At 44.9% G+C, this 13835-nt stretch overlaps 1 protein-coding gene across 1 annotated transcript; it reads left to right on the top strand.

Annotated features, from left to right (window-relative positions):
- Positions 1–11684: 11684 nt before the first annotated feature.
- Positions 11685–12591, top strand: SARC_02103 (hypothetical protein; the record flags this gene model as incomplete). Its single annotated transcript, XM_014304156.1, has 2 exons — positions 11685–12304; positions 12399–12591. 2 exons carry the CDS (start codon positions 11685–11687, stop codon positions 12589–12591), a joined length of 813 nt encoding a protein of 270 aa, XP_014159631.1.
- Between the last annotated feature and the right edge of the window lie 1244 nt (positions 12592–13835).

Genomic DNA, 13835 nt, shown 5'->3' with positions numbered 1-13835 from the left:
CTAAAAAATTGTATGTAGCGTGGTTTACCATTCATCGTTTGGTATAGCACTCCACCTACCGTTCGATCTGAAGCGTCAGTTGCTACTTGGAATGGGACGTCATCCACAGTGTATTGCATGATGGGTGCGTCCATTACTTTACTTTTGACTAGCTTAAATGCATCATCACATTCTTTAGTCCAGAGCTTTCCCAAAGGTCCTTTGTGCAGCCGTAGGTGACTGAAAGTCTTTAAGTAATGAGAAAGATGAGGTACCGAATCCAAGAAGAAGTTAGCAAACCCACACACATAGTTTCATATCTCTTCCAGTAATCGGTGTCGATAAATCCAACAGAAATTGTTTCTTGCCAGGATCAATTTCTACCCCTGCTGCAGATACCTTGTAACCAGATAAGTGTATAGTATCTTTAGCAAAAGAACACATGTCCTCGTTAATCTTAATTTTGGCATGGCTTAGTCGCTTTAAGACTTCCTTAACAAGTTAAGCATGTTTATGTGATGTCATTGTAAAGATAACTATATCATCTAAATATACTGATACGTTATCCGGCAGATCCACAAATAGTTCTATCATAACTTGTTGGAAGAAAGAAGGTATCATGTGTAAGCCTTCAGGTGCACTTTTAAACTGGTACTTCTTACCTTGCCAAGTAAAAGAAAAGTATTTCCTATGCGGCTCATATATTTGTAATTGATGGAATTCAGTTTTTAAGTCTACCTTGGAAAAGATAGTCGCACCTTCCATTTTGCGTTGTATCTCGCTTATCTTGGTGAGAGAAAACTATGTTGCGGATTTAGTTTGTTGATTGGCGACAGATCTAGTACTACCCTTGTTTTTCTTATATTGATCGACCGCTAAGAGAGCTAGGTTAACTGGGGTTGCATCATAATTGATTTCAATTAGACCCTGTTTTAACCAATCCTCAATTTGGGTTTTGACAACATCTTTGTGTCTCCAACTCACGTAGTTATGTGAAGGACACTTTAACTTAGAAAAGTCGACGTTTGTTAAGTCAAGCTTAACGTACCCGTTAGAGAACTCAAACATACACCAGTCAGTTTTTGTAATCCTCCTGTTTTGTATAATTAAGTCCATAATTCTATCGGTAAAGTGCGGAATCATATCCTTTGCTTCACCTCCCGGAGGTTTAGGTATCTTTAACATGTTATCATCTGACTGATCTTTATTTGGGTCTAGCCCATTAAGCAGACCAGTGAGAGTTATACCTAAACTGAGAAGATCAGTCATACCTATAATTAAATCGTATTTCTGAGACATGTCAGTAACGATTAGGTGAGTCTTTTCTTCTTTTCTATCTGACAACATTATGTGTGCATAGTCAATGGCTTCTTCGCAAGTGGTAACTTTGCCATTTCCCAAGATTAAATTAGTTGTTTCGTTGTGGATAACCATATCTGTAGCGTAGGCTACTCGACGTGAGATAGCAGAGACTTCAGCCCCTGGATCAAAAAGTGCTATAACTTTCTCTCCATTTACATAAACGGTTGGAAGTATACGTTCATCTCCTTTGGTATAGATTTTATTAAACTTTTTCTCATAATCTTGCTCCAGTGCACACATATGGAACTGTCAGTGCTTAACTTGGACGTCCGGTATGTCCTTGCAATCATCTTTGTGCCAACCGTTAGTACCCTTGCAAGCAGTACACTCTTTCATATAGTGTCCAAAGTTTGGCTTGCCTGGTGCACACTTAACAGAGTCGTGTTTACCTTTTCACTTGCCATCACGTTTAGTGAGGTTGTAACCACACTTCTTGCAAGGTGCTCTCTCCTTCCTTTCACCCTTTGGTTCAGTAGAAGTATAGCCTTTACCACCTCCAGCAGTAGTGTGATGTTTCTTAGTATTACGCGCAATGTTATTCTCTATCGCGGTACGCTTAGCGGGCTGGGTAAAGCTCGAGGTACTAAGTACTCTAGTATACTAAGTACTCTAGTAGATGGGTTGGTATGTTTTTGAACTATCTTCTCAAAGACAGTTCAAGGCATAGATCGTAAATCACCATGACATAGATCGTAAATCACCATAGGCGTTAATATCATCATTGACCTTCTTAAAAAAGTTAGCCCCCAGAGTCTCCATCATCTGACAAATTAATAAATATTGGCCAGTGTAGGTACGACCTCCCATCCGCGTGTTTATATGTGTCATATGAGCTAGAGCACCTCGAATAGTAGTATCGTTCGCAAAGGACTTGCGAGACTTTAGAAGTTCACGGTCACGTGAATCTTCAAAGAAGGCGTTAAGTATATTCTCACGCAACTGGCGCCAGAGTAGGGCTTTCCAGTTGGGCTCATGGGCCTCCAAGATAGTTTTCCATTCCTCTGACTCGCAGAAATGAATAAAGGCATTCGTCATCTGCTTATGCTCAAGGCTGGCAGACTCCTTGAGCTGGTCAAAGCCCTTCAGTGTCTCCACTGTACTCTCATTAGTAGTGAAATCGACCTCAGCCTTCGCGTTACCTAGCTGCTTTATAAAGCTTGGTTCGAAGCATTCACGAGGCTCACACTCAGTGCTACGGGCTGCTAGTGCCAAGATGGAGTCTATCTCCTTTCTCTTGTTATCAATTAGATAGCGAATGGTATCCGCTAGTCATTCAATAGATGGTCCTCAAGGACTTGTATACCAGAACATATTAGCCTGAGACGATGTTGTCTCGTTCTCACCTCCTCGTCTTCAGAACTAGAGTGGGTACACTTTAGTGAGGTACTGGTATAACGATTACCAAAGTCGTGATTATCAGGGTTAGATGGTAAATGAGGGTCGATGTTATGAGGGTGGTAAGCCTCATCGATTTCCATACGATCATAGCCTCTGACGGGGTTAGGTTTGTCGAGAGGATGGCCGATTGTAGCTTCCGAGCTATAGTGATCAAATCTTGAGGTTTTACCCACTTCACCAGCGGTAACTGGCTCAGTGGTAAACCTGCTGGCTGGTAAACCAGTTGGTCCCATATTTGAAACCCGGCTCGGAATATTATTTATTTTTTCTTCAGTATAGGAAGAATATCGGCCACGTGGGGTATGATCGAAGGGTCAGAAGCTGCGGCAGCGGCTAGCTCCTTTAAAGGCTCATCTTTGCGGTTCAAATGGCGTCGAGATTGAGAAGATCCAACCACTCGTTGTCGAGTTGTGGCGTCCCCAACATTTGCGTCTTCCGCCCCAACATTCAGTGGCGAGGCATTCAGTGGCGAGGCATTCAATGAAATTTCACGAAATGGAACGCCACCATCTTTGTTAATAGGTGGATTGGGCTGACTTTTAGTAGTAATAAACCGTCGATCTCGAGACGATTCCTCCACTTGTTCAGGAGATGTAGCCTTTCCAATATCTGACTTTTCGCGGTCAGATGGCGAGCTGAGGCCCTGGGCTGCACTACTAGGAGACACACGGACACTGGCGAGCCTTTCCGCGGCAGTTGAGACCCCTACTTCTAAGGCTTTAGGGTCCGACGAGTCATCCTCAGAGGTTTCCTCAGAACCAATCTCAGAAACGGCTTCCTATACAGCTTCAACGGCAGGCTCAGTACCAGACGGACCAGCGTCCCCAGTAACCTCAGGACCTCAACAGGCTTAGCAGGCTTAGAGCTGGCGGCTCCCTTGCCTTTAGAATTTTCTTTAGCCATAGCCATAGCTCAAGAATAGGAAAATTAATAAAGTCTAGGTATAGTAACTAGCGGGTAGCTAACTTTCGGGTAGTATTAGCCACTATGAGGTAGTTATAGAATACTTACAGTCCTGTCGCTGGATAGTAAGCAATTATTAGACAGTCTAGAAGCAGTACACTACGGTATCTACTAAATAGCAGAAAAATATGTAAACTTCGATGGATATTTCTATGTTTTAAACTATGTTGTATAAACTAAGATACAATTTAAGTCAGTTAGGATTTAGCAGTGGTAGCTTGTGTAAGAATGATCGGGACTGCCTCTTGGTAAGAGCCTTAATATCCTCGATCACACAGGACGTACCTTTAGCTGTTCTTTATTGAATAATATTCACTGGAAGTACTAAGTGTTCATGACCGCATGTCTAATTTGTAGATAGACATAAGAACGTAAGTCAAGTTAATACATTCGCTAATATAAATAAAGTTCCATCTGAAGAAAAGTTATAAAAAAAAGAAACAGACTTATTGGATTTTGGAGATTGGCGGGAAGACCAAAACCTGTAAGCAGTAGTTCAGAGATTATAAAATTTGGATTATAATATCCTACATCTACGATCGTCTCAAATAGGTCCAAGTAAATGAGTCATACCAAATATTTGGGCTATTGGAGCCATCAAAGTGAATTTAGAATACTTTCCGTAGCCCGTATTTCTACAGACATGTGCTATCACGAAATTGAATTGCGCAATGATGTGATGCCATTGTTGCAGCATGCTGTTCAATTTCAGTTGGGTGTTCATGTATATCAGCGCTTTGTGGTCCGTGTGCACAGTAAAGCGCTGCCCTATTAAATGATCATGGAAGCGCTAACAATTCCTTCATTGGTGTCGCGTATGTCTGCTGCGCCTTGTTGAGAGTCTTCGAAAAGAACATCAAGTAGTGCTTGTGGCCGACAATTAACTGAAATAATGCACCTCCGATACCATAATCACTGGCATCAGTCTCTAATTCAAGTGGAACCCCGTCAACCGGAAAATTTAACCGTACCACAGACACGATTGTTCTGGTTTCTAACGATCCCCAATCGGTTCCTTCGGCTTGAGTTTCGAGAACGATCGTAGTGGGGCCACTTTATGTGCAAAGTTAGGTAAGTGCTCATGTAGAAAGTTCGCCAACCCCAATGCAGATGCTATGTCCCTTTGACATCGCGGCACTGGCCAGCCGATCAACCGTTGTTGCTTCTCATGATCAACATCAATTCCTATCGCGGAAACCTTCTTCCCCAGGACCATAACCTCGCTTACTGCAAAGTGACACTTCTTCTAATTAAGCTTGAAGTTCTTCTCGGTAAGCCGTCGGATGACCTCTTCTACTGTTACAGTATGTTCCTCGTAGTTATCAGATGCAAATATAAGGTCATCGACGTAGCTTTGCACGTCTAAACCCGCCATCAGATTACTGATTGTGCGCTGGAATTGAGACGTGAGTGTCGACAATCCGAACGGAGCCGAAGTGAAGGAGTATTGGTGACTGTCCCAAGTAAACGAGAACATATGTTGTGAGTCCTCGTGTACTGGAAGGCGATGATATGCAATCGATAAATCTAACGTGGTATAATATCGCTTGCCCCTTAATTTACTAATAATCTCATTGAACTTTGGTAACGTACACTGGTTTCCCGGAATAAGGGCATTGATCTGCCGCAAATCCAAACACATCCGAACCTTAATGAGTTCCCCCGATGGTGTAAATGATGCTACTGCTAGTAAAAGCAGATTGACCACTGACGCCGACGTACGACTGTTGGTTACCAATTCATGTTCCCATTTATGTACCTGTTGCGTGACGTGTGGTTTGTACTTGTCTGACACAAAGTTCCATGTTTGTCGTCGAAGGCCCAAATGTTTATCTCGAGGTATGGGAAGGGATACTTCGCTGCCTGGTAGAGTACATCGAGCCGCATTCAAAATGGTCTCGTTGGCATCTAAGTACTGTCGTAGTCGTTGCCGTACATCCTCAGGTTCGGACAAGTCTGTTACCATGCGAATGTCGATCGGTTCGAGTAGCTCACCCATAACATTACGATTGATTTCTGGAAATGGTGTTGATAGTCCAGTAAGACCTAGGCCCAATTCGCCCATAATATCCATTCCCAGAATTACATCAACAGTATCGGGTAAATTCATGTTCAAACGTACAACCTGCAGCAGACTTTGCACCATATTGAACCGTCGTGGCGTGTGTCTTGCCGAGGCGCGGAGTGCGGAAAGCTTTGTCCGCCAAGTATATGTAACTATCCTTAGCTAATGATGTAATAGACAGTTGCGCCTTTGCTGCGGATGCCTGATTAATAACGGAGCTGTTCGCCCCAGTATCAATGAGTGTGCGCATCGCGTGTCCGTTGACTTGTAACGTAACATATATACGGTTGTCAGTAGGGAACAATTTATCCTTTACTGCAAATGTTCTTGTTGCCGTTCGACCAAAGGACACGCACACGTTTAACTCAGACACCCCAACATCTCAATTTGAACTTGGCTCCTCTTCCCAATCGACTGGTCCTTGCTCGGCCTCCATCAACTCATCTTCACTGTCGACATACGACTCGTCGACCAAATCATGAATATGCATCACCTCACTCTCTCCTACCTCTGCTGGCGTCGGATCAGGTATCTGATCACCCCCATCCACAAGATTAACTTGAGGGCGGAAAGTATTACCCGGCACCTGTTGTGGGCGCGTGGATGATCCTCCAGACTATGTACGGTGTGGTGGCGCATCCCCATGTTGCGTATGGCTGCCCGTGTTAGTTGATGTCGGTGCCCTCAGTAACTTTGGACAACGTGGTGCGTGTGCTGGGCCAGGAGGGGGATTCTGCTCACATGACCGACAACGAGCCCTAGGGTTCGATACTGGCGGCGCATGCGGATTAGCTCGTGTGTTGGCCTCTACACGCATTCGTGTGTGTGAACGTGATCCCCCCGGGGTTTGTAGCGGTCGGGAAAGGTTTGCCCGACGGTGTTCTTCCGCCTTGTCAATATTCACCCGAAATACATCACGCATTTGCGCCGCGGAATATTCTCGCCAGCTAGGGGGTGCATACGAAGAGTATCACGGTAGTATGTACCCCCCGCAGCTTAATTGATTAGGTTGAGCATACCATGGTTGCGGTATACTTGTAGCGGATTCTCATACTGTCGCATCTCCATAAAGTCTACTTTGCGTTCAAAATATCGAAGTTGTGTCTCTAGCGGCACCGAAGGGTTTAATTTCATGCAAACCGATACATTTCTGTATGCGATATCCTCCAGATCTTGTTCGTGTGTGTGTACAATATAAACATTGGCGTCCTGAGACGACATGGACTGCAATTTTTGTTCGTTCTCCACGATAAAGTCCAATAGCGCCTTGGGTACTCCTTCTATCTGTAAAGCTCTATGTAGGCCCATCTGCATATGAATCGGGTCTAGTTTGTGAAATTTTGCTTTCTTATGCCAATCCAAGATAAACGCATGCAGCTGTATCTTCTGCGGATTATCCAAATAAAAGCTGCCCTGTGGATTAGGTGGCCATTCCTTGGGTGTCCGTTTATCTATCGTTATTGAGCAAGTCTTCAATGTCTCGTTGGATGTGCGAATTAAACCCTGCAACGAACGCGCTTCCTCGGTGCGCCCCTCAGCTTCTGCTTGCATCATACGTTGGGTGAGAAGGAATACCTGCGTTTTCATCTCTGCCGCGGTAGATTCGGTAATACGCGCCTCAGTAGATGGTGATATCTTACATCGTTTCACATCCTACGGGTCTTCTAGGTAGCGATTGTGGTGAACAGGAAAGTGCTTACGGTTTGCAAGCGTATCGATAGGTACATTTGCAATATCTTGACAGTTCTCCTTCCTTTTTTTTGGAGATTGCGGACGACGATGCTGTTGTAATTTGTCTCGGAATAAATTCGCTGCCGCTTGACCGTGAGTAGGCTGTTGGCGTGGAGATTTCATCACTCTGCGAAATGCCTCAAAGGACCGCTTCAAGGTTAACCATGTCCAAATGTAAGTCCGCTGGGTCCAAAAAAATTATACCAGGTGATTTCACCAAAGTTGTCGATTCCTGATATCAATCCGCACCATCAGCCGGCATCTCATCAGGAGTCGGAATTGTCTGGGCTCAATTTTGAGCGTTCTTCAGCAACCGCTCTCTGCGCGTAACATGGACATTCTCGTAAGGAGCCACTTGAGGTACGGGCTTCGTGCGGCCAATCCTGAGTTTCACCGGGCTAATTTGCTTCATGTCGATAGCCCCGCTGTCAGGTGACTGGTCGGTTGGTGTCGACTCTGCCTATGTTGGGTATTGAGGAGCCCAATGATGTTGCACTGTTGGTTCGGCCTCAGTCTCAGAAAATCATCATTCACTGTCGCCTGGGCCGTGTCCTGGGGCATCGATGTGTCAATATCTGCCAGTGACGATTGACGGAGTTGGCGGAGTTGTTCTTGAATGAGGCGACTCTTTTCCTTTGCCTCCTTCGCATGCATCAACGTATTCAAGTGTCCTGCTTGATCCGCAATCCATTTTGGGGCTCGGCTAAGCCTACCCAAGGTTTGGATTGAGTACTGGGCCTCCAACAACAAATGGGTCAATTCCAAATGGATTCCCACCTTCTCGTCGTCTTCGGATGCAGGTTTCTTGGCGCGTACTGTATCCGCCTTATCTCATAGCTCGGTAAATGGCGAATAGTTCTAAGCAACCGTTTCAGCAGCTGGTCACAGGCTTTCTTACCCACCGTTGGCAACGGTCTAGTCTCGGGTCCCGTCATCGTTGTAAAAAAAAAAAGTAAACTAAGTTGCTTCTTAGTTGTTTTATCTTTTAAAGTACATAGTATACAGTAGTTCGGTCACTTAAATATGTTGTCAAAACCAAGTATCACTTAATAAAGAGTGTTAAGTCTGAAATAAGTGAACTCGGACAGAAGTGCCGTTATGAACGGCGCATCTGCTGTATTTATTATCACGTTCCTGTGTGGAACGGGATTTTCTTTTACAATGGTTAATTATGAAAATACCCGTATCTATGGTTTTCGTCTCCTAGTTACTAAATTATGATGACACTATATGAGTCATCTCTATGGTTGTCGTCTCTTAGATACTAAATTATGATGACACCTTCTGAGTCATCAATCTTTCATGTTAAATTCCTCTGTCTCAATATTAGGCCCGGTCCCTCTGAGTGCGGTCCTGAAATATTATACTTAGGTCCGGTCCTCTGGTCCGGTCCTAAAATTGCACCTGTAGGTTGGGCTCGCTGGTCCCGTCCTAAATGTCCGTCCAGGGTACTTTGTCCACAATTTGATAAGGTGACCAAAAATTCCAAGAAAGGTGCGCATGGTAGTAAGCAACGGCACAAATGTATGCAAATCGAGTTATGGTTCAACGCAGCAAAAGCTAGTGATAAGAGTACTCGGAGTACACGGCAAAACACGGCCGTTGCACAAGTAGTAACTGTGGATATGACAGAGAAATTATGTCCTAATCGCGATACAGAGACCAGAGTTCGAGCACTTTGGCATTGCCGTAATGCAATAACAGTTGATAGCGCCAAGAATCTAAAACCAGGCGAGGAAATTCAATACGCAGACATGCCTGATTCGTTTAGTTTACAACACTCAAAACAACTGGATGCTATGATGGCGAGAAAGCGAGAGCGTCGTTGTATTCTCAGGCACAATCAAGATTTTAGACAGAAAACCTCTTAAGACTTCACGTTGCCGATGCAGGTAAAGCGTAATGTAAAATGAACGGATGGTCCTGTTAGACAATAGTTGATGGACATTTTAGTATGTCCCAAACATATGTTTCTGTCCATCGGCTTACCCTTTACTCTTTGGCATATGCCCCACAGGTCTAACTACAGGGAAAGGATTCCATCTTCAAATGGTATTGCAGGTTTAGGATTGCCTAAAGATAATGTGGAAGCAGCTAGGGCCTGTGAAACACTCGCCCAAACAACACTTAATGAATTCGTATGGAGCACTGCAACTATACCATTTGCAGATCTTGGCAAAGACATGCGAGGACACTTGATGAAATGCTACACCACAGCAGATCCCAATCAAAAATGAATTCATGGAGTCGCCTGGTGTATCAGCCGCCAAGTCCGAGTCTAGATCGATGAAATTTCCTAATTCTGCATCTACAGCACTTGCGGGCGCATCCTCATGTGAGTCCGATTCGTTGTCCTGGCGCTGCTGAAGCTTACGTAAAAAAAGCGAAATATCCAGCTCTATTGTGATTAACTAATTGCTCCCACTAGATACTACCATCAGGGAGGTAGCAACAATATGCATAAGACAATGTAAGATCCTCCGTAAACCCCATCTCTTCACCAAGACATAATTCCAACCCCATATTCAAACAGTCGTAAGGTAGCTTAGTGTATAGGTACTGACACTCACGACTAAGCCACGCTTTAAGACTTCCGAATGCGAGTTCAATCGGATTTAAATACGGGGAATAAGGGGGGAGAAACAAACACATCGCACCAACTGTCATAATAAGACTCACTATATAAGCTCGATGAATTCGAGCGTGATCTAATATAGCTATTGAATTCGGTGGTGGCCACGGATTTAGAGTAGAAAGTATATAGTCTTTAAACTGCTGATAACATGTGCGCGCGTCGTAGGTACCTGAAGTCATACCCCAGCCGCAGATTAAGGGCCGCGAGAATACTTGCACATACTCCCCGTTCAAACGGGATGACTGAAAATAATTTTGTATTCTTCAGTCCCTGCCTCGCTTCCTAAACGTCGAAAGGGCATCTCTAGAAGCCTTGTCGACAAAGACCGGTGGGCCGTGTGTGTGCATCTGTGTGATTGTGTGTATGTTTACGTATATATGTATACATATGTGCTCACATACGGCATGTGTGGGTGGGTGGATGGGCCGTGTGTGTGCGTATGTGTGATTGTGTGTATGTTTACGTATATATGTTTACATGTGTGCTCACATACGGCATGTGTGGGTGGGTGGGTGGGCCGTGTGTGTGCGTCTGTATGATTGTGTGTATGTTTACATATATATGTTTACCTATGTGCTCACATACAGCATGTATGGGTGGGTGGGTGGGCCGTATGTGTGCGTGTCTGTGTGATTGTGTGTATGTTTACATATATATGTTTACACATGTGCTCACATACGGCATGTGTGGGTGGGTGGGTGGGCCGGGTGTGTGCGTCTGTGTGATTGTGTGTATGTTTACATATATATGTTTACATATATATGTTTACATATGTGCTCACGTACGGCATGTGTGGATGGGTGGGTGGGCCGAGTGTGGACAAAGTACCGTAGACGGAGATTTAGGACCGAACCAGAGGACCGGACTGACAAGAGGAATTTAGGACCGGACCAGAGGACCGGACCTAAGGGAAATTTTTATTGAGGAACGGACCCGATGACCGGACTAGATAGTAGAATAGATAATTTAGTGAGAGAGAATGATGACTCATCGGATGTCATCATTATTTAGTAACTAGGAGGCCATAATCTTAGATACGGAGATTTTCACAATCTTCCGTTGTTAGAGAAAATATCGTTCCACATAAGAACGTGATTAATAAATACAGCAGACGCGCCGTTCACAACGGCACTTCTGACTGAGTTCACTTATTTCAGACTTAACACTTTTGACTAAGCGCAACTCTGTTTTGACTACATTTTCAAGTGACCGAACTACTGTATTTATTATACTACGTTCTTGAAAGGTTAAATCTACTAAGAAGCAACTTAGTTTACGATGACGGGACCCAAGACTAGACCGATGCCTATGGTGGGTAAGCAAGCCTGTGACCGGCTGCTGAGTCGGTTGATTGGAACTCTTCGTCGTCTAACTGTGATACATATGCAATAAGGTGAAGGCAGCACTTGCCAAGAAACCTGCACCCGAAGACGATTAGAAAGTGGAAATCCATGAGGAATTGACCCGTTTACTTTCGGAGGCTCAATCCTCAATTGAAACCTTAGACAGTCCCCAGACTGGATTCATGATCAGGAAGGACACTTGAATGCGATGATGCATATGCAGGAGGCCACTGAAAATATTCTTCTCTTTCAAGAGCAACTCCACCAACTCCGTGAATTGTCACTGGCGGATATTGACACGTCTACACCCCAGGACTCGGACCAGGCGACAGATGATGAGCATTTTTCTGAGACTCAAGCCGCACCAACAGTGCAACAACATTGGGCTCCTCAATACCCAACGCAGGCAGGGTTGACACCCACCATCCAGTTACTTGACAACGGGGCTAACAACATGGAACAAATTAGCCTGGTGAAACGTATAATTGGACGTACGAAGCCTGTACCTCAGGTGGCTCCTTACGACAATGTTCATGTTACTCGCAGAGAGCGATTGTTGAAGAACGCTCAAAATCGGGCACAAACAATTCCGACCCCTGATGAGACGCCGCCTAATGGTCCGGATTGGTATCGGTGGAATCCCCTGGTAGAATATTTTTTGGAACCTGCGGATTTACACTTGGACATGGACACTCCTCGGAATTTATCGTCGTCGGCAAAACGCTCCTTTGATGTCTTCCGCAGAGTGATGAAGTCCCCGCAGCAACAGATGAACCAGGGTCACGTGATAAGTTGCAACGTCACCGGAGCCCACGTTCACCCGAAGAGGTACAGGAGAATTATCAGGATGCGGCGAATGTCTCTATTGATACAATTGCATACCGCAGACACTTTCCTGTTCTTCACGACCGCTACTTGGAAGACCCACAGGCGGTACTGTATCGACAGCGGCCGAGATGAAGATGCAAGTTATTCAACTGACCCAACGGATGATGCATGCAGAAGCAGACGGACGCATAGACGATGCGCGTGCATTACAGGGTCTAATTCCTGCTTCGAATGAGACCCTGAAGACGTGTTCAATAACGGTCGACAAACGGACACCGAAAGAATGACTGCCCAACCCAAAGGGCAACTATTATTTGGACAATCGGCAGAAGATACAGCTACACGCTTTTATATTGGACTGGCATAAGAATGCGCGATTCCACAAGCTAGAACCAAATCACATGCAAATGAGTTTACACCGAGCTCTACAGCATGAAGGGGCTTCTATGACGTTATTGGATTTTATTGTGGAAAACGAGCAAAATTTACAGTCTCTGACATTTGAGGATGCCACTGCTTTTATTGTACGTACACAAGAACAAGACCTGGAGGATAACGCATACCGCCGGGTGATAGCGTGTATGAAGCTGAAGACATCGGTACCGCTTGATACTCAGGTTCGTGATTTTGAACGCAAGGTGGAGTTCATGGAAATGCGACAGTATGAAAACCCCCTACAGGTATACCGCAACCATTGTATACTTAATATTATACGCCAAGCTGCAGGTGGGGCGTATTACCGGTATACTCTTCGAATGCATCCACAGTGGCGAAACTACTCATCTGAGAATATGCGTAATACATTCCGTGTGAACATTGACAAAGCAGAAGAATATCGCCAGGACGGAACTCGCGATCACGTTCAAATTTGCGTACGGAAGTGAATACACGCGCTAACCCGCATGCACCGCCTACGTTGAACCCACGGGTTCGTTGTCGATCATATGAGCAAAACATTCCGCCGGGACCAGGACATGCAAGTCGTTTTCCTAACTTACAACGAGTACCGGTCCAGGCTAACACAAGTAACCGCACACAAAATGGTGGTCTGCAAGCACATCGACACGCGGAACTCATCGATCGAGTACTAATTTCCGGCCTCGTGTTAACTTAGTGGACGGTGATATTATGCCTGATCAACCAACCACCGAGACGGGGGAGAATGAGGTGATGCACATTCATGACTTGGTCGGTGAGTCGTATGTGCAGAGTGGCGATGAGTTGATGGAAGAAGAGCAGACACCCGATGGTTGGGAAGTTGAAACAGATTCGGATTGGCAGGCTGGGGTGCCTGATGTGAATATGTGCATGTCCTTTGATCACACGGCAACAAGAATATTTGCAGTTAAAGATAAATTGTTTCCTACTGACAACCGTATATATATGTTACTTTACAAGTGAACGGACATGACATGCGCACCCCTATTGACACGGGGGTCAACCGGTCAGTCATCACTCAGGCATTCGCAGCTAAGGCAGACCTTTCTATTACACCACCGGCCAAGGATAGTTACATATATTTTACGGACAA

The sequence above is a fragment of the Sphaeroforma arctica genome, assembly GCF_001186125.1.
Source record: "Sphaeroforma arctica JP610 unplaced genomic scaffold supercont1.91, whole genome shotgun sequence".
In the NCBI taxonomy this organism is placed as follows: Eukaryota; class Ichthyosporea; order Ichthyophonida; genus Sphaeroforma; species Sphaeroforma arctica.
The sequence above is the reverse complement of the archived record's forward strand: the minus strand, read 5'-3'. Positions and strand labels throughout refer to the sequence as shown.